Source organism: Meles meles, chromosome 13 (assembly GCF_922984935.1).
Source record: "Meles meles chromosome 13, mMelMel3.1 paternal haplotype, whole genome shotgun sequence".
Lineage (NCBI taxonomy): Eukaryota > Metazoa > Chordata > Mammalia > Carnivora > Mustelidae > Meles > Meles meles.
Genome location: NC_060078.1, coordinates 60,957,639 through 60,984,268, shown reverse-complemented (window position 1 = coordinate 60,984,268; position 26,630 = coordinate 60,957,639). Strand labels below are relative to the sequence as shown.

At 40.3% G+C, this 26,630-nt stretch overlaps 1 protein-coding gene across 5 annotated transcripts in view; it reads left to right on the top strand.

The window, feature by feature from the left end:
- The first annotated feature begins 322 nt into the window (after positions 1–322).
- Positions 323–26,630, top strand: part of ARMH3 (armadillo like helical domain containing 3) — a 182,846-nt gene continuing 156,538 nt past the window's right edge. Inside the window, exons 1-8 of one of the 5 annotated variants that reach the window (XM_046027652.1) lie at positions 323–929; positions 14,513–14,625; positions 17,837–17,893; positions 18,040–18,186; positions 20,049–20,156; positions 24,659–24,751; positions 25,517–25,591; positions 25,712–25,798. In XM_046027652.1, the coding sequence (XP_045883608.1) occupies positions 770–929; positions 14,513–14,625; positions 17,837–17,893; positions 18,040–18,186; positions 20,049–20,156; positions 24,659–24,751; positions 25,517–25,591; positions 25,712–25,798 (840 nt within the window). In that variant the 5' untranslated portion in view covers positions 323–769. Of the gene's footprint in view, positions 1,034–4,287; positions 4,479–7,893; positions 7,990–11,609; positions 11,700–14,512; positions 14,626–17,836; positions 17,894–18,039; positions 18,187–20,048; positions 20,157–24,658; positions 24,752–25,516; positions 25,592–25,711; positions 25,799–26,630 lie in introns of those variants that run through there. The other 4 variants (XM_046027653.1, XM_046027654.1, XM_046027656.1 and 1 more) reach the window with 4 other exon arrangements.

The window sequence follows — 26,630 nt, the reverse complement described above, 5'->3', positions numbered from 1 at the left end:
GAGAAAGAGAGAATGCGAGGGAACAAGCAGGGGGAGCGACAAGCAGAGGTAGTAGCAGGCTCCCTCCTGAGCAAAGAGCCAGATGTGGGACTCCATCCCAAGACCCTGGGATCCTGACCTAAGCCAAAGGCAGACACTTACTCGACTGAGCCACCCAGGCATCTCCGGTGTAGCGATTACGTAAAAATAAAATCTTGGGGGGAAAAAAAGGATTGAATGACTTTATTCATTCATATACACATGCAGGTGTGTGGACCTTGCACGCGCTCACACAAATACGCGCACGCACACACTGCCCAGCCCTTTTTTAATCTTCCATTTTGCATAGAGAAAACCAAGATTCAGGGAAGTTACCTGCCCAGTTAACACATGGTACTTTACACATAGTAGGCACACGGTGGGTATTTGTTGAATGGATCTGTTTCCTAATTTTCATTTACAAAGTTGCAATAAACATCCTGGAACATACACTTTTTTTTTTTTTTTTTTTTTTTTGGTAAGTGGTCTCACCACCCAGCGTGGAGCCCAATGCGGGGCCTGAATTCAGCACAGGGAGATCAAAACCTGAGGCGAGACCAAGGGTCAAGGTTAACTCTCGGAGCCACCCAGGTGCCCCATGGAATATATACATTTTTATTCCTAGACGTGGAATTGCCCAATTCAGAGTCCGCTGTATTTAAAAGGTGTATATATATAATTCTCCTATATTTTAAAAACCTGCTATTGCGACTTGCATCCAGGAGACCCTTAATAGATACTTCTTTTGCTAATGTCTTTCTCGCGGTGCATTTCGGGAGTTGTAGTCCTTGTGATGTTTGCTGGGAACCGTCTTCTGAGCCAGCCTCAGGAAACCGGCGCGGACGTACCTATCACCCAGCGGGCTTTAGGACCCGGCGGGGCACCGTGGGACGGGGGAAGGGTCGGCGGAGGTAGGGAGCGCGTCCGTGAGCCTAGAGGAGCGGCGGCGTCGGTGGCGTCGGGAGCGAGCGGGCCCGGGAGCGGCGCGGGTGGTGGAGGAGGAGCCCGGGGCTCGGTAAGCGGCGCCGGCCCGGGCGGGTCCCGGAACCTGGCTAACCCCTGCAGCTCCTGCGGGTTAGGCCTTGGCCCCAAGGCGGCACTAGGGGCGGGGCCTAAGCTCACCAAGGGGACGACGGTGGTGAAGGGGGGTGGGGGCGGTGAGGAGGGGGGAGAGGGAGGGAGGGAGGACAGCCTTTGAGGCGGACTGAGGCTGCGTGCGGCTTGGAGGCTGGGCCCGGGCGGTGAAGCGGAGCAAGAAGCGTTTTGCTCCTCCAGCGGCTGGTCCTTCCGACCTTCCGGTGCCTGTCGCGGCCTTCCCGTTCCCCGCCGGGCCATCCTGGCGGCCTAGATACTGACCTTTGACCCCCGCATGGGGCTGCTCCCGACGCCTCAAGCAGTCTCCAGAGCTGCTCTCCCTCAGGTTGTCGCCGCTCCTGGGAGGCCTTCTGCCCAGTCCAGCCTGGCCCTGGGCTGAGGGCTTTGGGCAGGACCTCTGAGAAGGGTTAGAGGCAGGCCGGGCCGGTCTCTTGAAGTCTTCAATTGTCTTGGAAGGGCCCTTAGCCTGCCCCTCTTAATTCTCTGACCGCTGGGCTAAAGCCTATACACAGAATCAGTGAATCTGCTGTATTTTCTCGGGGTTACTTGGAGAGAGCCTGGGAAGCGAACCTGTTCCCAGGCAGGTGTGGGGAAGAAATAAGAAGAGAACAAGCCGGTTCCCTGGGGAAGGAGTGCTGTCAGAGCCAAGGAGTGCTGCCTCTTGGAGACTGGGGGAGTAGGAACTTGGGCGAGGCTGGGAAAGTGTTATCTGGATCATCATACCCTCCCAAGTTCTTTATTTCCAGCAGAAGTTTTGAACTTAGTGAGAACGGTTTCTTTGCTATTGTCAGCTCTCAGTGACTTTGTAAACCAGAACAACTATGGTTTGTGCCCCTGTCCTTAGCCCAAGTTAATTGGGTGTTTCTTAGACTGGACCAGTCTACACAGCTTTCCTATGTGGAAGCTTTTGGGATAGCAGATCAATCAGTCTTAGAGGAAGGTGGATCCTTCTTGTTACGATTGTAAAGGAGGAATTTCCATTCTTTTCTTAGTGATTAGGCGAGTCTTTAAGACTTCTTCATTGTATGTTTAGGCATTATAATTCATTCATTTGTTCAACATTTGCATAATTAAAAAAACCTTGAAAACTGAAAGCATTTATGAAAGTTGGAATCGCACATAGAGTTAAGTTCAAAAATCCATACAATTTGGAGAAAATAGCCAAATCACAAACAGGTCCAGGATATATGAAGGTGAACTGTTTATTCAACACACATTTATTGAGTATGTACTATGTAACTGGCACTGGGGTTAGAAATATGAGTATCTTTTCTCAAGGACATCAGAGAAATGTATTCATATGAAAATTGTAGTGCTGTGTGTTACCTATCCATGTAAAGGAGTTTATACAGTGTGAAGGGAATATTGCCATATGTGGGAGAGTCAGAGGTATTTTTGCAGGGAGGAGATACTTGAGTTGGGTTTTGAAGGATGAGTAGGAGCTTGTACAAATAAGGCAAGGCATTCCAGTTGAGCACAGCATGCACAAAGGGATGGTAAAAGTGTAAAGAGAAAACATAACATGATGTTTAAGTCTCAAAAATTTGTCCCACACAGGATGTGTGGTGGGGAAATTGCCAGGAGGTAAGACTGAAAAGAGATTAGGGAGCCATTGGAGTTTTTTATGTTAGGGAGTGACAGAAGTGTGGATTAAAGTAATGAGAAATGAAGCAGTGAGACTAATTAGAGTTGTTGCAGTTGACTGAGAGTCAGAATTAAGGGTGCAGTGGGAATGAAGAGGAGGGGAATGGATTTTAGAAGTCTTTCTGAGATGGATGCAACATGACTTAGTGACAAGGGAGAGAGTAGGCTAGGGTTTCTAATTTTTTTTTTTAAGATTTTATTTATTTATTTGACAGACAGAGATCACAAGTAGGCAGAGGGAGAGGGAGGGAAGCAGGCTCCCTGCTGAGCAGAGAGCAAGATGAGGGGCTGGATCCCAGGATGCTGAGATCATGACCTGAGCCAAAGGCAGAGGCTTTAGCCCACTGAGCCACCTAGGCACCCCTGAGTTTTCTAATTTGAGAGATTGGGTGAATGGGAATTTCACTGGCCAGAATATGGATTAGAAAAATTAGAGCAGGGGTGGCTGAGCCTGGGTGGCTCAGTGGGTTAAGCCTCTACCTTTAGCTTAGGTCATGATCTCAGAGTCCTGGGATTGAGCCCCACATGGGGCTCTCTGATCAGCAGGGAGCCTGCTTCCCCCCTCTCTCTTTGCCTACCTCTCTGCCTCCTTGTGATCTCTCTCTGTCAAATAAATAAGTAAATAAAATCTTAAAAAATATATATTAAAAAAAAAGAAAAATTAGAGCAGGGGTGCTTGGGAGTCTCAGTGGGTTAAGCCCCTGCCTTTGGCTCAGGTAATGATCTCAGGGTCCTGGGATCGAGCCCCACATCGGGTTCTCTTCTCTGTTCAGCCGAGAGCCTGCTTTCCCCCCTCTCTCTGCCTCCCTCTCTGCGATCTCTCTGTCAAATAAATAAATAAAATCTTAGAAAAAAAATTAGAGCAGATTTTTTTTTAAGATTTTATTTATTTATTTGACAGAGAGAGAGAGAGAGATCACAAGTTAGCAGAGAGGCAGGCAGAGAGAGAGGGGGAAGCAGGCTCCCGGCTGAATCCCAGGATCCTGGGATCATGACCCGAGCTGAAAGCAGAGGTTTAACCCACTGAGCCACCCAGGCGCCCCTAGAGCAAATGTTTAAGGACTGGAGAGACTATGGAAATAGGTATAAGGGAGATAGTCTGCTATGCTGAGATCAAGTTGCTTGTGAGGTGTGCACGCGGAGATATTACTAGGCAGCTGGAAGTAAGGAGGCCTGGTGAGTTTAATATTGTGGGAACAGCTCTGAGTAAGTGAAGGCAAATATGAAAAATCCTGGGGAAAATAATGTTTGTTTTGTTTGTTTTTAAGAAAGAATCAGAATATGTACTTCAGAACAATGAGCCTCTCAAGGCAGGGACCATAACTTAGTAATTTTGGGGCCCCTTTTTACCTTGTACTGTGGCTGTGCTATTATAAAGTCTGATAAATGTTAGTTTGTAAGGTTGCAGTTACCTTTTGGGCTTTCTTTAAGAAGATTATGGGAGTCTGTCTTAGAAATTTCATTTTATACTTAGGTGGTATTCATGAGGCTTGTATGGTTCAACAGAAAAGGAAATGAAGAAGCTATGAGTGACATTTTGCTGCTTGAGGAAGTTCTGGGCTTGAACAGGAGATAGACAGTATTAATTTAAAGGAGGCTCCTGCTCATTGAGAAGAGGATCTTACAATGAATTCTCATTTTGGGAGATGTCAGAAAAATGTGATTTTCAATCAAAGTTGCCTGAAATCCTGTCAATTTGGAGTTGGTTCCTCCTTATGAAGGTGCAAGTGCATTTCATCTTGTATAAAATAATTTGAAAGGGAAGCTGAGGTAGTCATGTTTATTTAAATCTCTTCAGCTGTATTATTAGTTAGTGCAAGTCGGCAGACTCAGTAGATTCTGTTGGGACTGGCTTGAATTCTCTTCTGTGAAGCTACTTCATCTCTAGTAGATGAAGACGATGGCTCATACCCTAGGGTAAGGATTGGGAAATTCCTGGTTTTGGCCATTTACTGCGTAGTCTTGGGAAAGTCCCTGAATTACTTCCACTTTCAAGTATAGGCTAAACACCCATTCTGAGTTGAGCCCTTTTCAGAGAACATGTAAGATGAGAATGCTGCCCCATAGTGGCTCATGTACCTACTGAATCAGGCTGGTTCTGTCCTAGTAATTAGAAAATAGGAATGGTGCTTGTCAGACAGTGCCCTGAGTTGACTGACTTTTCCTGGATAAAGTGGGAAAGTTGATATTATGGGTATCAGTTTGGAATTTCCACAGAATTTTAACAGAATCTGGATTTTAAAAATTTTGTTAGTCAACAGCTGATTTTTTTGCACTAATGGGATATTCTTATAGGGAGAAGGGCTACCAGAGAGAAAGATTTGTGGCTGTTTTACTTTGGGCAAAGTGAAATCCTCATAAAGTCATGGTAATAGTACCTACTTTATCTGTTGTTGTAAAGATTAAATACAGTATATTTAAAGCATTTAAAGAACAGTGCCAAGTGTATAGTGAATATTCAGTAGTGTTATTTATTATATAGCATCTTGATTGGGAGGCTTTGCTTGGAGGAATGAGTGATGAATTCTATCTCCAGAACTTAAAAAAAGAAAAGTGATAGCATAAGAGGATTGTGGCCTATCTATAAAGGGAATTCAAAGAGGTGGCTTAATGAGTGCAGGCCTCATTCTGTTCTCATTTCGGAGATACGAAAGACTGGAGTACCTAGCTCTAAAAATCCACTAAAATGGAAAGATGTTATATGCTTGCTTTAGAACCAGTGTGTGGGGTGGAATTGGTGGAACTGGGTCCCTATGAGAGAAGCTTTTGTCAAGGAATCATGTGAAACCGTAGGATGTGAATCCAGCAAGTAACCTAAATCCTTGGGCCTTCAGAAAGGAAGAGGCATATTAGGAACTAGTTTGAGAAGTTAAGGGCTAGGGTTTGGAAGTAGAAACACCCTGCCTTCTCATAAATGCTTATAGTACTAGTATTTACCTCCAGGGAGTGTATATGCCTTGCAGAAGAACTTAGGGAGCAGATAACTTCTGCCTAAGAATTTTACACACACACACACACACACACACACACACACACACACACACACACCCCCCGACTTGTAGGAGAGCCAGGGCAGGAGACTGTATTTCTGGTTTTATAAACATATTGCTTCCTCTTGTGTATTGGAAGAGTAGCCAGTGATCAGACAATGGTGATATTTGACTCACCCACAACTTCTGGGCAGATAGGATTTTCATCTTCTACACTAAGCATTGTGGATTAATATAGTCAATGTGTCTTGTAGTGATCTTTCACAGATGGACAAACTGAGGCTAAGACCCTAAGGGAAGGGATGCCATTAGTGAGTTAATATGGGAAGAATGAACTGGGAGTAGGTGAGTGTTGTTCCAGTGTCTTTTCTAGAGGTGATGAGGTTTATTCATCCTCTCAAAATTGTCTTATGTCTTCTTGTCATGCTCCTTTCAAAGCATTTGGTGAGTTTAAGGCTTTAGTGAGTACTTTGCAAACTTTAGTGAGCATCAGAATGACTTGGGGAACGGTTTTGCAATCTCAGTGCTGTTGACATATTGGGCCAGATAATTCTTTGATGTGGAAACTGTCCAGTGCATTGTAGAATGTTTAGCGGCATCCCTGACCTTGTTAGATGCCAGCAGTATCTCCTTTACCAGTTGTGATGGCCAAAAATGTCTCTGGCCATTGATGTTCCCTGGATGGCGAAATTGCCACAGTTGAGAACCACTGACCTGGGGTGCTTATTAAAAATCTAGACCCTGGGGCACCTGGGTGGCTCAGTGGGTTAAAGCCTCTGCCTTCGGCTCAGGTCATGATCCAGGTCCTGGGATCGAGCTCCTCATCAGGCTCTCTGCTCAGCAGGGGAGCCTGCTTCCTCCTCTCTCTCTGCCTGCCTCTCTGCCTACTTGTGATCTCTCTCTGTCAGATAGATAAATAAATAAATAATCTTTAAAAAAAACTTAAAAAAAAATCTAGACCCTGGGGCGCCTGGGTGGCTCAGTCATTATGTGTCTGTCTTACTGCTCAGATCATGATCCCAGGGTCCTGCGACTGAGCCCTTCATCAGGCTCCCTGCTTGGCAGAAAGCCTACTTCTTCCTCTCCCATTCCCCCTGCTTGTGTTCCCTCTCTCACGTGTCTCTCCCTCTCAAATAAATAAAATAAATAATATAATAATTAATAAATAAATAATAAATAAAATCTTAAGGAAAAAAAATCTAGACCCTGTTAACTATCCTCAAAAACAACAGCAACAAAAAATTAAAAACAAATCTAGACCCCTAGTCCTTACCTTGAAAAGTCTGTTTCAGTAATGGGGAAAAGGGGACTTAGGGATCTGTATTTTCAGGAGGCACCTCAGGAGGTTCTGCAACAATTGATCACAGCTCTGTGATGGGAAAGCATAATCTGTCCTAAGCTCAGGGCTGTACAGATTTATCTTTGACTTACTCTCCCTTTCATCTCTCTGTCTTACTGTATCTTTCTATTCATTATGAAATTCTGGTGGAGAATTGCCCTCAGAGCACTGGCTAAGCCCAATTAAAATATTATCAATTAAATCTTGTAGATTGTGGATATCAGTGTGTTTCAGCTGGCTTTTTTTTTTTAATTATTTTATTGGATACATCTATCAACTTTCTAGACAGAGTCCTCTCTAGTGTTTTCTTCCAAGTTTCCTACCATTCCATTCACTTGTATAGCACTTTACCATTATCAATATTTATATACACATGTGTGTGTCAGACGTGCATGTGCAGCTTGTACTGTGTACTGTGGCACCTCTACCCACTGGCAGACTAGTGTGTTGAAACTCAAGATATCTGGACACCCCAGAGTTTGTTCATTAAGGCCAGTGAGTACATACTCTTCGTCCTCACTTACCTGGAACCTGGTTGCAGTTTCTCTGCAGAGCCTCCGCCTTGTTTATGTCTAGGTCACACCACTTCTGCCCTCTCCTCTGCCTTTTGAGAGACAGTATAGCACAGTGGTTAAGAAGAGGGACACTAGGGGCCCCTGGGTGGCTCAGTCAATTAAGCATTTGACTCTTTTCTTTTTTTAAGATTTTTTTTTTTTTGGCCAGAGAGATCCAGATCTGCAGAGAGAGGGGAGGAAGCAGGCTCCCAGCTGAGCAGAGAGTCCTATGCGGGCCTCAATCCCAAGATCCTGGGATCTTGACCTGAGCGGAAGGCAGAGGCTTAACCCATTGAGCCACCCAGGTGCCCCGCCCCTGTGCTTCCTTTGTAAAGTTTCTGGATCATAGGTCTGTGAGGATAAAACCAATTAATATATATGAAATGCTTAGAATGGTGTCTGGTGCATAGTAAGTGCTAAGCAAGTGTTGTCTATTTTAAAAAAAGATTTTATTTATTTATTTGAAAGAGGGAGAGAGAGGGAGAGGGCGCACGTGTGCAAGTTGAGGGAGTCGGAGGGAGGAAGATAGGTAGACTCCATGCCCAGTGCTGAGCATGAGCCCACCTGGGGATCGATCCCACATTCCTGGGATCAGGAGCTGAGCCTAAATGGAGAGTCACCCACGTACCCCTAATTGTTATTTTTTAAAAAATATTTTATTTATTTATTTGAGAGAGACAGTGAGAGAGAGCATGAGTGACGAGAATGTCAGAGAGAGAAGCAGACTCCCTGTGGAGCTGGGAGCCCCATGCGGGACTCGATCCCGGCACTCCGGGATCATGACCTGAGGTGAAGGCAGTCGTCCAACCAACTGAGCCACCCAGGCGTCCCCCTAATTGATATTTTTGATTAGTGTCCTGAGTGTACAAGTCTGGATCCCTACTAGCCTCTGTTCTAGTATTCTGCATGAGTGCTGTTAATTTTCATGTATGTATGAATGTGCTGGCTTGTTAAAAATTTTTTATATTTATTTTTAAAAACATTTTAATTTTTTTATTAACATATAATGTATTATTAGCCCCAGGGGTACAGGTCTGTGAATTGCCAGGTTTACACACTTCACAGCAGTCACCATAGCACATACCTTCCCCAATGTCCATAACCCAACCACCCTCTCCCTACGCCCCTCCCTCCGTGGCTTTTTTTTTAGATTGAGGAATAGCTTATGTAATGTAAAGTGTACAACTTGATGAATTTTTTTTTACACATTTGTGTGTAGATCTACTGCAATCAATATAGAGGATGTTTTCAGCATCTGAGAAGGCTTCCTGTGTTCCTTCCCACTCATCTCCCCACAGGGTAACCAGTATTCCAACCTCTATCACCATAGATTAATTTTGCTGTCTTTGAACTTCATATAATTGGGATAATTTGTTTATACTTTTTTCTTTCAGGGTTTTTTTTTTAATATTTTATTTATTTGACAGAGAGAAATCACAACTAGGCAGAGAGGCAGGCAGAGAGAGAGGAGGAAGCAGGCTCCCTGCGGAGCAGAGAGCCCGATGCGGGGCTCGATCCCAGGACTCTGGGATCATGACCTGAGCCGAAGGCAGAGGCTTTAACCCACTGAGCCACTCAGGTGCCCCTTCTTTCAGGTTTTTATTCAACATCTATGAAATTTATCAATTTTTTTCAGTAACTTGTTCTTTTAAATTTCTGGGTAAAACTCATTCTGGGTAGTACTTTATTATATGAGTATGTTATCTTCCTACTCTGCTAGTGGACATTTGAATTCTCTTTATGTAAGAAAAAAACCTCACACAAACATGAAATGCCAACTTCAAAAAATTTTGTGACGTTTCAGAAAGGAATGTTCATACTATAATCTAGGCCCTCTGGCTTTTAGGTTTCTTGAACATGCCAAGTGTGTTCAAATCTTGGAGCCTTTGCATTTGCTATTCCCTCTATCTGAAACACTTTTTCTGAGACTTTCACATGGCTCTTTCCTTTCTTTTATTTTGATTTGCTCACCTATCCCTTATCTTAATGGCCTACTCTAATCTCCTAGTCTAATGTAGTCCCCCTAGATAGTTTGTCTTCAAGGTACTTGTCACTGTCTCAACTTGTTTGTTGTCTTTTCCCGCTCTAGAATGAAAACTCTGTGAAAGTAGAAATCTTATCTGTCTTGTTCACTGCTGTATCCCTAGCACTTAGCACCAAATAGGTGCTCAGTAAGTACCTATGGAGTGAATGATCCCTGACCTATGCATGATTTCTTCTAGATCATGGGCACACTTGTTTTTATTCATTTTCTTTCTTTTTCCTTTTCTTTTTTCTTTTCTTCTCCTTTTTCTTACTTACTAGGTGAAATGTTTTAGGAGTTTACTTCAGCATCTGCCTATAGTGTTTTGGAGCCTCCCTGACAGTGAAGAGAGGGTGATAACTTGTTAACAGCCCATTATCAGTATGAACCTAGAGCCACAGGCCATTAAATTTGGAAGCCTACGGAAAGCTATTCCATAGCTTTTTTATTCCCTGGTTTCTTGAGATATAATTGATCTGTTACGGAGATTGTAATTGATATAACACCGGTATATAAATTTAAGGTATAAAATGTGATGCTCTGATACACATGAAATGATTACCATGATGAGGTTCGTTAACACATTGATCCATCACCTCACATAAGTGTATTTATGTTGTTCCAAATGGCAGGATTTCCTTCCTTTTTGTGGCTGAATAATATTCCATTGCATGTGTATACCACATTTTCTTTATCCATTCATCCGTTGATAGACATTTAGGTCGTTGCCAAATCTTGGCTATTGTGAATAGTGCTGCTGTGAACATTGGGCTGCAGATATGACTTCAAGACAGTGATTTCATTTCCTTTGGATATATACACAGAAGTGGGACTGCTGGATTATATCATGGTTTTATTTTTAATATTTTGAGGAACCTCTATACTGTTTTCTGTAGTGACTGAATCAATTTACATTCCCAGCAGTGCACAGAGTTTCCCTTTTCTGCATATCCTTACCACCGCTTCTTTTTATATTGGCAAATTGAAGCCCAGGGAAGGAAAGAAAACTGAGGTTTATATATGAGTGTGTAAAGATGTTTTGTTTTTAGATTTTTTTCCAGTTTTATTGAAAAATCATTGACATACATCAGTGTATAAGGTATATAGGATGATGGTTTTATTTACGTATATTGTGAATTGATTACTTCAGTTGGTTTTGTTAATATCTATCATCTCATATAGATAAAATACCAAGACTTTTGGGGCGCCTGGGTGGCTCAGTGGATTAAGCCGCTGCCTTCGGCTCAGGTCATGATCTCAGGGTCCTGGGATCGAGCCCCACATCGGGCTCTCTGCTCCGCAGGGAGCCTGCTTCCTCCTCTCTCTCTGCCTGCCTCTCTGCCTACTTGTGATCTCTCTCTCTCTGTCAAATAAATAAATAAAATCTTAAAAAAAAAATACCAAAACTTTTGGTAGATTAACTATTAACTCTAGAAATTAGAGTGAATTTCTATTAAATTAATTTTCTGATACTAGAGTTGGCATGTATTGTGTTGTGTTCAAGAAGACAATAAATGAAGAGCTAAATATAACTAGCATTTCTTGCATATTAGACATTGGAAGTGTTTGGCTTTAGGTTTTAAAATCTTGGAGCACCTGGGTGGCTCAGTCAGTTAAGCATCCACCTTTGGCTCAGGTCATGGTCCCAGGGCCCCACAACACACTCCCAGCTCAGCCTGCTTCTCCCCCTCCCTCTGCATGCTGTCTCCCTGCTCCCCACCGTGCTCTCTCTCTCAAATAAAATCTTTAAAAAAAAATCTTAATATTTGGTTATTTTATCCTGAAGGGATATGAAGTGATGTGGATTTAAGACGTTTGTGGCTGGATTGCCTAAAGATATTCTTGTTTGTTTGTTTTTTTTTTTTTTTTTTTTTTTTTTGCCTGAAGATATTCTTAAAAAGTTGTGTGACTTGAGTCTTTCAGAGAGAAGTTGTGCAGCGGGTCATGGGACCAGCAGTCTCTGAGGTTTAGGAATAAAAGACTTCATTGATGTACCATTGGGTTGGGAGGATTTTAAACCATTCCTAAGTTTGATGGTAGGTGAAATTAGTATTGGTATGTTGCCTGGTTCTCTTTTATACTTTGCCTATTAAATCTTATTTCTGAGAAACTGTGTTAAAGTCTAAGATGTCATTTCTGTGGGATTACTGTGGCTTGCTGTATTTGCTTCTTTGCCAGAGGACTTAAAATCCTGGATCACAGAAGTCATAGTGTAGTCATAGTTGCTTCTTTTCCTTCCTCATGGTACCATAACATTTTCTTTGTACTTTTACTCTGTTTCTCATGACTTGCCTTGTGCTGTGGGGTTATTATTTGTCTGTCTCTGCCAGTAGATTGTGAGCTCCTAGAGGATCAGGTCTGTCATTTCCTCTTTGTAACCCCATAGTGCCTAAACCACTGCTTTACAACATTTAGGTGTTTCATATGTGTTTGTGGTATTTCAGTGATGCTGAGAGGGTCATTCAATAGTATGTCTAGTTCAGTCTCCTTGTTTTATGTGTAAGGAAACTAGGAAGCACAGTGACTTACTCAGTGTCCTGTATTCTAGTCTCATCTGCTGGTTGGTTGGTCCATTATGCCTTGCTGCTCCTTAGCTGCTCCTCATTTTCTTCAAAGAGGAGGGTTGTGAAAGAGGAGAAAAACCCTGGAGGACATAAATTACACTGTCATTACTGACGTACTCTACCAGTCAGATATTTTACTTCTAAATTTAAGAGCAGAGGCTGAATTTCTGAAGTCCTCCCAAAAACTTTTAGGGGTTCTGCATTTAGTCCACCATCCTCCGAACACCTCTCTGTGTTCCATGGGTAGAAGTGCTGGCAGGAGGAGGAGACTATGGTGTTAGTTTCCAGTCACATTTCAGACAAGCTTGGGTGGTAAATTCCAGTTGCCTCTGATGATGACAGAGAGTAATGAGATGAGGCCTTTGGCTGAATTTCCCCCTGTTCCAAATGGAGGGAGAGTGATGAAAATAATTTAACTTCTTAGGAAACTTGGTACTTTGGATTGGAACTGTTTTTTCCCCACTCTCCTATTCCCTTTTGCTTATTAGAAAGTATTGATTCTGAAATAGGGAAAGTGAGTTTATTAGATTTGGGGTGGACATTGATTAGCTGTAACCCAATTATAAATCCTCAGAGGAGCCTGTTTGTAAACAGGTGCTTTTCACATCCAGGAACTCATAGTTCCTGCTATTCTTGCTAATCAACTGGTTGAAGCTGAACACATGAAAGATCTATATCCACTAAACTTAGAATTGCATTGCTTTTGATTTATTTTAATGGGATTCTGTTGATTTCCAATTTATTTTCCCCCCATAAGGACATCTTCCTCTTGACAGCCTATTTAAAAGACACAGGAATGTTTTGAACGGAGGCTGTATTTCATGCTTTAAGGCAAAGCCGTGATCAATATAGTATAAATTGCCCCCAAACATCTTCTCTTTCTCTTTTTTGTTGTTGTTGTTGTTATTTTTTTTCCTTCAGTTTTCTCTGGACCGTAATGGAATTTGAGGACTCAGTGAGGCTTGATAGAGACAGATCTTAATAAAATTTTAGGTCACATCTAGGGCTTTTCAGGTTCTCCCCCCCTTATTTCAGAATCAGTCAGTGATGAGCATACGCTGAGCCTATACCCTGAGCCAAGTGCTTATAGAAAAAGAATAAGATGTAGTCCCTGTGCTAAAGATGCTTAATATCTAGTTGGGAGAAATTTTCTGTGCTTTGTACTTTTTTGTGCTCAAAGGTAAATCTCATTTTTGGCTATATATATTAAAGAAAGTGTCTGAGATATAATCTTTTACACTGTTAGATGCATCTCTTCCTTAAATAAAATTTTGATTTGAAAGATAGCACATATTTTCCAAAAGTTATTGAACAAAATTAATTTTATTTTGTTGCTTTGGATTTTTCTGGAAGTAAAAATCAGGCTCCTTGCTACTGTGCATACGTGCCGTTGGGTGAGATTAAGTTTCACAACTAGAGCCTAGAATTTAAGAGAGATGGGAATTTTGTCAACAGTAGAAAGAATCTGGGAAGTGAGGGGAAATGTGTAAATCCACAGTGGAGACCTGTGGGATTTCAAGTTCTTAGTTGTAAAAAATTGAAATTCCTTGAAACAAGATGGGAAATTTGGGCATGATTCATGGAATTGCTTTCATATAGAATTGAAAAATACACTGAGGTTTAATCTGCAATACTGTTATAAATATATATAATTAGATCTGAAAGAAGTATATTGTTATATTGGGTTATTTTGAAATCAGATTTAATTTTTGTTCTTATAACTGCTATTTTCTGCCTTGGGTCTCTTTCCAGAGGAATTTCTGAAGACAGTCAACTGCAGTGTGATTTATGAGGCAGTGAAGGCCAAGTACTTTGCAGTGATGAGGGCCTACTTACTTTGGGGAAATCAATGGAGCACATCAGTCTGCAGCACACTTCCTGCCTTAATGGTCCTAAGCTCAATCAATACTTGAAACTTAACTTCACCATCAGTCTGTGGGCAGTGTGTGCTTTGCAGCCTTCCTTCCATCAACCTCAAATATATGGCCAGATCTATTATAGATGGAGCTAGTTACACTTTGCTTCTTGCTTTTGGATCTGCTGTAAGCCTTGTCTACTGGCACGTTTTAAAGATGTAAAATGTGTTTTGCTGTAGGCCACGTAATGATTTAAGCCTTGAAATTACCTGGTCAGGGGATGGGGTGTTGGACAGATGCACAAGATGTATTACATGGTTGTTTATCATTTTTCTCCTTCCTAAAAAATTTCCCATTGAGAGCTTTTTGACAGACTGTCCAACATCTTGGAGAGCATTTATAGCACTGATTGTGGCTTTCTTTTCACAGATTCTTTAATCATGGCACAGGTGGAGAAACGGGGGGGTTTGCTCCGGAAATCTTCAGCTTCCAAAAAGCCATTGAAGGAAAAAGTGGTGCTGATGTATGATGAGATCTTTATGGTAAGGCCTGGAGCTCTGACAATTCTGCACAGCTTGACTCCTTAGTTTCTTGTTCCAAAATGAGAAATAAGCTCATCCCTGCCTGCTACCTTTCAGTTCTTCAGAAAGAAGAAAGAGAGAGCAAGGGTGAGAGTGAGTGTGAGCTCTCTTATGATAGAAATTATGATCATATATTAATAATTATAGATTGTTCTTTTTTTGTTGTTGTTTAAGATTTTATTTATTTATTTGACAGAGAGAAAGAGATTACAAGTAGGCAGAGCAGCAGGCAGAGGTGGAGGTGGGGGAAGCAGGCTCCCTGCTGAGCAGAGTGCCCTATGCAGGGCTCAATCCCAGGACCCTGAGATCATGACCCAAGCCAAAGGCAGAGGCTTAACCCACTGAGCCAGCCGGGTGCGCCCCTAGATTGTTGTTCTTATAGATTGTTGCCATAAGCTCAGTAAAACAATTGAAGGAGGGAGGAAAGATTGGAAAGCTTTTTTTTCTGAGTATCTTTAAGAAAGACTTGTCTTCTATATGATCTAACATTAGGACTCTTCTATCTTAGATGTTCCTTGAAGTTCCTTTTGGCCCTAGAATTCTGTTATTCAAATATTTTTAAAAGATGAACTATTCTATCTCAAGTTGTTAGTGGACAGAACAATTGCTTAGTCTATCATATTCTCCAATTATATAAGATAACTGACAAGTTATTAGTAATTAATTATTAGATTGGATTGAGGCTTTCTTTGGGTCTTCATAACTTCTGCTTGACCATGGTCCAAGCCTTTGTTGTGAAATCTACCCTTTCAGGGAGGGTTAGAGTAATTACATAGGGGTAGGGGTACTTACCTTCTGAAATTCTGATCATAAGTAGTGCATGTAAAACAGAATAATACTTATAAAAAAGTTAACATGTTTTGAATTTCTACTACATGCCTGGCATCTAAGTGCATCACTAAGTACATTAATTCTGACAAGAATGCTGCAGGAGTGCCATGTAAAGATCATTTTACAGATGAGTAAACTGGGGATCATAGCAGGAAGGTGATGGAGTCATGCTTTGAACCCTAGTGTTTGACTCCAGGGCCCTTACTTGTTCAGCTTTGCCACATGGCCCAGAATAAATAATGCGATCAAGTAAAACCTTTAACTCTTGGCAAGCCTTAGAGATAGAGTTTCATATGCAAAAAATTAATACAGAATTGCACAGGTCATTACAGGTGGTTATGTAGAGAAAATGAGTGGGTACTCAGATCCTGTTAGGGCTGTTTCTATGTTAAATAAGGTTGGTATACATGGGACTATTGATTGAGTGAGCTTTGAGGATGGGAAGTGCCAACCCCTGAGTAGTCTGAGTTTCATATATAGATAACAACCTGACATTATAGAAATGTGAGAGTCAAGGGGTGCCTGCGTGGTACAGTTGGTTAGGCGTCCAACTCTTGGTTTCGGCTTGGGGCTGTGAAATCAAGCCCCATGTTGGGCTCCGCGCTCAGCCTGGAGTCTGCTTAAGACTCTTGTCTCCCTCTGCTTCTTCCCACTGTGCTCTCTCTCAAATTAATAAATAAATTTAAAAAAAAAGTGTGAGAGTCAAAGTGTGAGTGTGACCCCCTCCTTGGAGAAAGAGGTAGGAAAAAAATCACCGAAGGAGCATCTTTTGAGAAGGCCAGAAATGGTCCTTCTCTGTGTCATTCTCAGATAAAAATCCAGAAGAGATTCCTAGTATAGTATTTTCTTACTAGATCAGGAGTTCTTAACTAATGAAGATATTAGTTCTTGGTAGTATTTTTATTTATTGTTTATTTTGGTAGTAATTAAAAAAAATTTTTTTTAAGATTTTATTTATTTATTTGACAGAGAGAGATCACAAGTAGGCAGAGAGGCAGGCAGAGAGAGTGAGAGGGAAGCAGACTCCCCGCCGAGCAGAGAGCCCAATGCGGGACTCGATCCAGGACCCTGAGATCATGACCTGAGCGGAAGGCAGTGGCCTAAACCACTGAGCCATGCAGACGCCCCGGTAGTAATTTTAAAAGGGTGGTAGTGGGTGATTGATCTACTGGTTTTATGTCATTAGCTTTCCTCTAAAGTAGGATTTCTTGTTTTATTTTGCTCCTTAAACAGAAGCCTTTGACTCTTTAGAATTTCTGTTTGAAAATTATTGCTGAGAAGATTTGTATCTTAGCACTGTAATTTTGTTAATCTTTTGGACCAATTCGAATTAAGGAAAGAGCATATTAAAAGCTCTGTACAGAGAATTAAAGGCATACAGGAGGCCAAGTAGCAGCAGTCAACACAGGATGTTGTAAACCATGGTAGTATTGATAATGTGGTCTGGTTCTGGCTCCTGTACTGGTGTAAATAACTTTGTGAATCCTCTTTCCTAAAAGAAGGATACTTTCTTTTTAAAAAAGATTTTATTTATTTATTTGGTAGAGAGGGACAGAGAGGGAGAGAGAGTATAAGTTGGGGGAGGGACAGAGGGAGAAGCAAACAGGGAGCCTGACACAATGGGGGCTCAATCCCAGGACCCTGGGATCTTGACCTGAGCTGAAGGCAGACACTTAACTGAATGAGCTACCCAGGTACCCCAGCTAAAAGGAGGATACTGATAACATCTACCATAACTGGCTCTCTGGGCCATTGTATTTCATGTATGTGAAAGGGTTTTGAAGACCCTACAGAAGTGATGGGGACATATCATAACGTGACTATCTTATTCAGATGGTTATGTTCACTTCTTGCTAGAAGATAAAGATTTGAGGGAGATTCTTTGAGCCATTATTTAAGGTTTGGCACAGGGAATATATATCTATGCACAGTGTCTTCCATTTTGGGGAAAAAAGCCTCTGAAACTATTGTTCTCTATTATAACAGTATAGAATGACCAAGCATTTTGAAAGGTAATGTTGATTATATATAAGTGACTCATATATATCCTTTTTTTTTTTTTTTTAAGATTTACTTATTTATTTGAGGGGGATAGAGAGAGAGTGCACATGTGTGAGCTGGGATGGAGCAGAAGGAGAGGGAGAGAAAATCCCAAGCAGACTCCTCACCCAGTGTGGGACCTGAGGTTGGGCTCTATCCTACTACTCTGAGATCATGACCTGAGCTGAAACCGAGAGTTGGACGCTCAAGTGGCTGAGCCACCCAGGCGCCCCTTTCAGATGTATTCTTAATGCTTCAGTGTTAGCTGGAAATATTGAACCTGCTTATTTTCTGGTTTCAGACCGAAGACCCCAGTAAGTGCAGTCCTCGATTTTGGGAGGAGCTCTTCCTTATGAAGGTAAACTTGATGATATCTCTGGATTTTCTTGGTAACTGAAGTTGCTTTCTCATATGTTCTAGGTGCTACACTAAAAATGCACTCACATTAAATACAGTTCACTAAAAATGTTACTAAAAATAACACCCTTACTCTTTCCTTGGTAGGTGAATTTGGATTACCTAGAAGGCAAGCTGGAATCTCTTGATGGTGAGGAGTTAATGAAGATCAAGGATAATATTAATTGCTTATTTCAACACTGCATCCAGGCTCTGGGAGAGGAACATCCAATTCGAGTTGTCAATGCATTGCAGGTACAAGATTGGGAGACTAGGGATGTTTTTTTTAATAGGGGAAAGGAATCGTAACACATGTGTTGGGACCTGAGGAACCTTAAGTTGCCCTTAGGTATTAAGTTTTTTGTTGGTTTTTTTTTTTTTAATTTTGTTTTGTTTTTTTTTTCCTTTCCGTCATAAACATCTATGCCATGTTTGTTTAGCCATCTTACTGGTTAAACAAATAGACACTTGTACTAGTAATCTTGTCCACTTATATAATTTTATCTAATGCCAGGGCAGATTGACAGAATTCTTATGATTATTTGAGGAAAGGAAGTGGTAGAGGGGAAGCTATGAGTCATGGATGGTCTACAGCAAAAATCAAAAGAGATTCTTAATATAGTATTTTCTCACTAGATCAGGAGTTCTTAATCTGAGGTTTCAGAGAGTCCTTGACTCCCAGAAGTTATATGTAATATTTTATGTGTGTGGGTACATTTTTTCTGAAAAGAAAGCTTTTATCAGATTCTCAAAAGGGTCTGTAACTTAGAAAACATTAGGAATCATTGTTCTTTATGCTAAGTGGCATGGTCACTGAATAATTATTTATTGAATGACCGTTACGTGCCAAACATTGGGTTGATGGGGATACATTATAAGGTTCTTGAGAGCAAAGACTTTGATAGTTTCTTCCTAGCATGTAGGACAGTGTCTGGTAAATACTCAGCACCTTAGAAGCAAATTTTTAATGAAGGAATGATGAGCAAAATTTCTGAAGTTTATAGTATAGTAGGTCCAATGTAGCCTAGATCAGGCTGAGTAGCTAGGACAGTGATTGACAAGCTTAGAATATGAAGACTCCATGACAACATAAAAGATTTTAGTGGGACTTTTGATACATTGGGTTTAAATTTCTAACTTACTAGTTGGGTAAATCACTTCACAAGCCCCAGTTTTCTCATCTGTAGATTGTAGAAATTACCTATTGAACTGATGTCCCAGAAAGAAGGACTGTGCATTTTGGGCATCTCAGTTGTAGGGGCTCACTGAAAGCTGAAATGAAAGTTGGAAATTATGCTTCCTATAATTGCAGTGACTCACTGTGTGGGCATGAATGGTAAACTGTTTTTAATTCATTGGAAATAAGTTGGCATTAAGTCACTTGGTGACCCATAAAAATATAGTACATTGTTATAATGGCTTGCATTACTATAATGAGGCTTGTTAAGCTTTAACAAAGTTTCAAGCACTATTCTTGGAGCATTAGCAAAGTTCCAGGGACTATTCCAAGTCCTTTACAGTGTTAATTCATGTAGTTTTCACAACATCCCAATATATGGTTGCTATTATTGTCATTCCCATTTTATAGATGAAAAAACCGAGGCATGACAAGTTAACTAATTTGTCTGGGATTACACAGCTAATCAGTAGTGGATGGGGAGTGTAAAGAATTGTAGTTTTGAAGCAGTAGGTCGTTATATGGATTGAAATAACTTTTGTAGTTACTAAAAAATACAAAAGTTATCAATTATAATGTAAATACTAGCATTAATTTTAAATAAAGGAAAGCTCCACTAATTACATGACTCAAACTCAAGAACTGTTTTTATTTTTGAATTCACCTTCCAATCTCTCTTTGCAGTGCAGTTTTTGGAAAGAGGATGAGGCCAAAAAAACAGCAAAAAAAGAGGATGATAGCAGTTTCAATTGCTATTCCTCTTTCATTTCTGGATTTTGCACATAGTAAGACGCAGTTTTGGAGCTGAGAGTGACAGAGCAATTGAATGTCAGCTGTGTAAGGAGGAGGTTCTGAGAGTGCAGTGTGAGGTGGCAGATCTAGTGCCCTTCACGTTTTGAGACTTCTCTCTACAAAAGAATTCTTTCTCTAATCTCTGCAGACCTTGTGTGCACTCATTCGAGGAGTCCATCAAAAGAATAAATCTACCTCTGGGTTTGACATTATCAACATGCTGATGGGCTTTGACAAGGCAGAGTTGTGCATGAAGGTGAGGCATAAGTTGCAGATGTGCCTGTGGATGGCTGCTTCTGACAGCTGTTCATGGATGCCATCTGCAGACAGTTACTGTACTAGACAGTTTGCACTCAGGTAGATACAAATGGTTGAATTTGTTCTTGAATTTGAATACTTTTGTTTTACAGATACAGTTTGTCTGAATAAAGGAAGAGTTGAAATTCAAATGTAAATTGAAATTTATCCCCTGCAGGATAAAGACTGAGTGGTTTATTTTTTGATATATAGCATGTGCTCATACATTTTTTTTTAAAATATAACCTTTAAGTGCAGGGGTTCCTGGGTGGTTCAGTTATTAAGCATCTGCCTTCGGCTTAGTATATGTGCTGCCGAAGCGAGCACCTGCCTTCGGCTTAGGACATGATCCCAGGGTCCTGGGATCGAGCTCCACATCAGGCTCTGTGCTTGGTGGGAAACCTGCTTCTCCCTCTCCCATTCTACCTGCTTGTGTACCCTTTCTCACTGGGTTTCTTTCTGTCAAATAAATAAAAAAAATCTTAAAAAACAAACAAACAAAAATAAATATAACCCTTAATCGCAAATGGAAAATGGATATATATTTTTTATATTTATTTGCAAACAAGATCTCTTTGCTTATATATATATATATATATATATTTAAGATTTTATGTGTTTATTTGACAGAGAGAGCACAAGTAGGCAGAGCATCAGGCAGAGGGAGAGGGAGAAGCAGGCTCTCTGCTGAGGAGGGAGCCCAACATGAAGCTCCATCCCAGAACCCTGGGATCATGACCCAAGTTGAAGGTAGCCACTCAACTGATGGAGCCACCCAGCGCCCCATGCTCATATATTCTTAAAAACATTTAGGAACTCAAATAAAATATAACAAGGGAAATATAATATACAAGGGTAACTTTAGTTCTAAACTTAAGTTTTCTTACTTAACACAGTGACTTTATCAGAATTTTTATTTCTGTTGTTTGACACTTTAAAAAAAAAGCTTTATTGATACATAATTCACATCTATAGTTCACCCTTTTAAAGTGTAATAATTCAGTGGGTTTCCTTTTGTTTTTTTGTGTGTGGTTTTTTTTTTTTTTTTTTTAGAGTTTATATTTATGTAATCTGTATACCCAATGTGGGTCTTGAGCTCACAATCCAAAGATCAAGAGTCACATGCTCTACCAACTGAGCTAGCCAGGCGCCCCTCATTCACTAGCTTTTAGTATCTCCACGGGGTTGTACAACCATCACCCCTGTTAATTTTGGAATGTTTTTATCACTCCAAAAAGAAAACATGTACCCATTAGCAGTCATTCTCCATTCCCCTTCTCTCCAGCCCCTGTCAACTATTAATCTACTTTGTCTCTCTTGGTTTTACCTATTCTGGACCTCTCACAGATGTGGAATTATATGTGGTCCTCTGCATCTGGCTTCTTGCACGTGGCATAATGTTTTCAAGGTTCATCCACGTTGTAGCATGTATCAGTACTTCATTCCCTTCTTTGGCTGATGAATATTTCATTGTATGAATGTACCGCATCATTTTATTCATTCATCAGTTGATAGATATATGGGATATTTCAGCATTTTGGCTATTATGAATAAGGCTGCTGTGAACATTCATGAGTAAGTTTTTGTGTGGATGTAGGTGTTCACCTCTCTTGGGGATATTCCTAGGAAGAGAATTGCTGGGTCATATAGTAACTCTACATTTAATATTTCAAGGAACTTTCAAACTGTTTTCCAAAGTTGCTATACCATTTTACATTTCCATCAGCAATGTATAAGAGTTCTGATTTTTCCACATCCTCGTCAACAATTTCTTTTATATATATTTTTTTGGAGAAATGTTTCTTCAAATCCTTTGCCGATTTCTGGATTGAGTTATTTGTCTTTTTAATGCTGAGTTGTAAGAGTTCTTTATATATTTTGGATATAAGTCCCTTATCAGCTATCTGATTGATTTATAGTGTTTGACACTATCTTGAATGAAGGTTGTTTATAATATGAACTTCAAAGAATTAGTTTTCTATCACTCATTAAATTTAAAATAATCTATTTGACAAAGAATCCTTGTAGGGATTAGGTTATTTTTCAAAAAAGTTGTGAATATACAATTATAAATGCACAAAGACTTAGTCCTCGAAGTTAGTTTTTAGTTCTCTCCTATACAGCTCATATTTATATGGTGGTGAAATCCCAGCTCTCTCTCATTCTTATGGTTCTCACTACTGTCTGTATGCTGCTGATTACTAAGTCTCTGGTTTTTTTTTTTTTTTTTTTTTACTAAGTCTCTGTTTTTTGCTTTAACATCCTGTCATGAGTCTCAGAGTTGTATACTCTATAAGTAGTTGCTGAATATACCCATTCACACATCCCTAAAGCACCTCTTGCTTGACATCTACAAAATGTTTTCCCTTCATCTATTTTTTTTTTTAATTCATTCCCAACTCGATGGCCTTACCTGTTGTCTCAGTCACCGAAGCCAAAAACTTGGGAGTCATTCTTGACTCTTCCCTTCATCTTTCATATCCAGACGATCACCAAGATCAACTAATTTTGCCTCAGTTCATATTTCTCATACCTTTCTTTCCTTTTTTCCCCCTACTGCCAATGTCCCCATTGTCTCTCACCTGAACTATTGCAGTGATGCCTTCATTCATTCTTTTGACCAGCGTTGGTTGGCTCTGATGTGCCAGGCACTGGGGATACAGAGGCAGAAAAGACATGGCAATTTGCTCAGAAAATTGACAGATTAGTCCTCATTTGTCTCCCTCCCCTCCAGACTTACCATTTTTAAATCTGTCATCCACACTGATACCACAGTGATATATCTTACACTCAAATCTTTCTTGCTTAAAACTCTTCATTAGTTTCCCATCACAAACAGGATAAAGACCAAACTCCCTAGCTACCCTTATAGAGCTTTCATGATCTGCTTCCTATTTATTTCTCCCGTCTCCACTCTCACCACTGCGCCTCATCTCTCACCACTGCGCCTCATTCTGTACTTACATAATTTGGAAGTTGGAAGTTGTATTCCAGCTCCATACCCAGGGCAATTTCATTCCTCATGTATCTTTGATCATGATACTGCCTGTCTAGAATTATTTTCCTCTTCAAGTTTTAATTAATTCCTACTGATTTTTCAAAATATAACCCACCCCTGAGGAATCCTGGAATAGGTGATTTCTGAGCTAATTCCCCTTCTCCATGTATATTTCTGTCATAGTAACCATTAAATTAAAACTGTTTGCTTAGGGGCGCCTGGGTGGTTCAGTGGGTTAAGCTTCTGCCTTCCGCTCAGGTCATGATCTCGGGGCTCTTGGGATCCAGATCCCCACAAGCCCTGCATCGGGCTCTCTGCTCAGCAGGGAGCCTGCTTCCCCCACCCCCCTTCCTGCCTCTCTCCATACTTGTGATCTCTGTCAAATAAATAAATAAAATCTTAAAAAAAAAAACAAAACTACTTAGTAAGACTGATGAATCACTGGCCTCTACTTCTGAAACTAACAGTAAATTCTGTTAATTAGTTGAATTTAAATTTATTAATTTAATAAATTCAGTAATTTATTTAGTAAATTCAATTAATGAATTTAAATAAAAAATTTTTAAAAAGGAAAAAATAAAACTGTTTGCTTTTGCTTATTTTTGTCCTCTAGTAGACTAAAAATGCTTTGAGAGCAAGGGTCATTATCTTATTTTTTTGTTGAGTTCTTTGAAAGCACAGTATTTACCATATAGTAGACCCTCACTGTATATTTGTTGAAGTAGCTTATTTTGAACCTTCACTTGAGCTTCCAGCATGCTAAATCCTATTCTTCATTCATTCTCCTCCTTCATTCAGTGTCAAATATTTCTTTTCTTGTTTTTTCTGCTGTAATGTGTGAGGGTTCCATCTTTTGATCAGATTGGGTCTATAGCTGATTGTTAGTACAAGTAATATACTCCAATCATGTTGTCTAGTAGAATCAGCCAGAGTGGATACAGCTAGCTTTGTTGGATAGTGTATATGGCCAGTGATAGCCTGTAGTGATATTTTCTTTGTTGTTTGTTCAGTGCGCCTTCATCAGATGATAAGCTTTATCTACAATGATTTAACCATTATTAATCTTTAACCACTTACTTTTCTTGATTTAATTAATTTTAATTAGTTTATTATTTATTGTTTTTAATCTGTTATTTAACCACCATTACTAGCCTTTTAACTATTTACTTCATTCTAATCTAAAGGTTTATATAAGGATGACAGGCTGCAAAGACTTACTTGGTAAAGTAGTGAAATCTTTATTGTTCTGTGCAGTTGTTCTAAAGCATTTTTCCCCAAATAGCTACACGTTGAAGTCTTCCTTTTCTTTTTCTAATCTTACAAGGCCTAGGCCTGAGGGAATGGTATGGTTGCTTTATTGTATGTTACACACATGACCCTGTGTAACATAACCCAGAGTTGGACAAAGACACAGTACAGATGTTATTTGGTCTGTTTTAATACTTAATGGATCTCTTTCTCAGAATTTGATGGAGAGTTTGGATTCATTGCTTTGTGCTGAAGGTTCTGAAAGTCTGAAGAGTTTATGTCTGAAACTTCTCCTTTGCTTAGTGACTGTAAGTGACCTATCTGTATGTTTCTCTGTCAAGGGTATTATCAACAGCAAGGCAAGCTCATTTGAATATTTGAGCCTAAAGTTAGAAAGGAAAAGAGAAAAGAAAGAAATCTCTGCTCGAGCATCCCATCACTCCACTGCAGGTGAATGTGTAGAAGGGAGTGAGTTGATTGGGCTTTCATTTCCTGGAAGCTGCTCTTTGGAGCTACTGCTGGCATTTTAGCCTGCAGGGCGATATTTATCACTTCAGCGGTACCACTCCTAGAGATTTCTTGTCTTCCGGATGGTCAGATTTGCCCTTCTCACCGGGTCTTACCTGGAAACAGTTTTTGTGATTCTCTTTATTTGTTCTGATTTTGGTAATAACTGGCAGCTGGCCTGTATCTCCTAGTGGAAGGAGGGCAGGGTGCTGTTCATTTACTTCAGGCAGTTGTCTTTCCCTGCCGTCACTCAAAGACTGCTCGATCAGAAACTTCTTCCTTTGCATTTGAGAAATGTAAAGAAACTTAAGTAAATGCTTACATGAGGGTGTCAGGGAAACAATGAAAAGTTCAGAGATTTGGAAAGTTTTAATTTGCTAATTTCTTACCCTTCATTGTCTGCCTACTCAGGCTCTGCTAGCTTCAGGGGAGCTTATTAAAGGTCTACTAAATGTTTAGTAGAATGTTTTAACATTTCTGATTATCTTAGATGGTAGGGGAGGAAATATACTTGAGATACCAGGGTGCCTCAGTATAGACTTTAAAAAGCCTTTTGTTGCATTCAGGTGACAGACAACATCAGCCAGAACACTATCCTAGAGTATGTCATGATCAACAGCATATTTGAAGCAATTTTACAGGTAGGTCAATTCCCCCCGTCACCTCTCTCTTTTTTGGGTCAACCACCTCCTCAAATCTTCTCTGTCTGCATTCTTAGGAACTAGGAACTGGTACTCATTCACTTCTTGTTTTTGTTACAGATACTGTCTCACCCCCCAAGTCGCAGGGAGCATGGGTATGATGCTGTTGTCCTCTTGGCTTTGTTGGTGAACTATAGAAAATATGAGGTAAGTGGGCCCCTTAATGGATAATTATGATCTTTTTATAATCTTCCTAAATGTGGCCACTCCTAGGGGACTTTGTTACTTTAATGTAGAAGACATGTTCTTGGTATATGGTATATAGATTCATTTTGATTTATCAAATTCTAAAACTTCTTTATTAAATTCATGGGGCAGAGGATGTAGCCATTTAAAGGAATCCCATGGTGCAACTTCTAATAAAGTGAGTAACCATCCCTTAATGTAGTGGTTCTCAAACCTAGCTTATTAGAATCACCTAGGAACTTTTCAAAAAGAAGAAATTTCTGGGCTTTACTCTGGACACACTGAATCTGAATCTCTTGGGGGTGGGAACTGGGAATCTGTTTGTATTTTTTTTTTTTTTTCTTTTTGATTCCCCTGTTGAGTATGATGATTAGCCAGGATTGGGAACCAGTGACCTAATGCATCTGTTTTGAAAGATTGGACTTTGTTTATTGGATTTCCATAACGCAGTCGGTCCACTTGTGTAAGTACCACTGTTGGTCAGGGAACTCTTTCTGATTTAAATAGAAAATTGAAGACAGAACCTTATCCATGTCAGTTCTGGTGTTCTCTTTGTTCCCAAATTAATCAGGGAGAGATGTATAGGTTTTTGAGATTAAAAAACAGAACTCAAGAGATTTATACTTGGTTTCGTGCCTCTACTTGATTCTTCTCAAAAGGCAGAATACACAGATAAGGAAGGAGGGCCCTCAGGGAAGACCAGAGGTCTCTTGGGGGATGGCTTTGGAGGAATGGGGAGCTTTTGGCACTGAATCCTGGACACTAGGAGTACTTTACTGAACTCAGAAGTCAG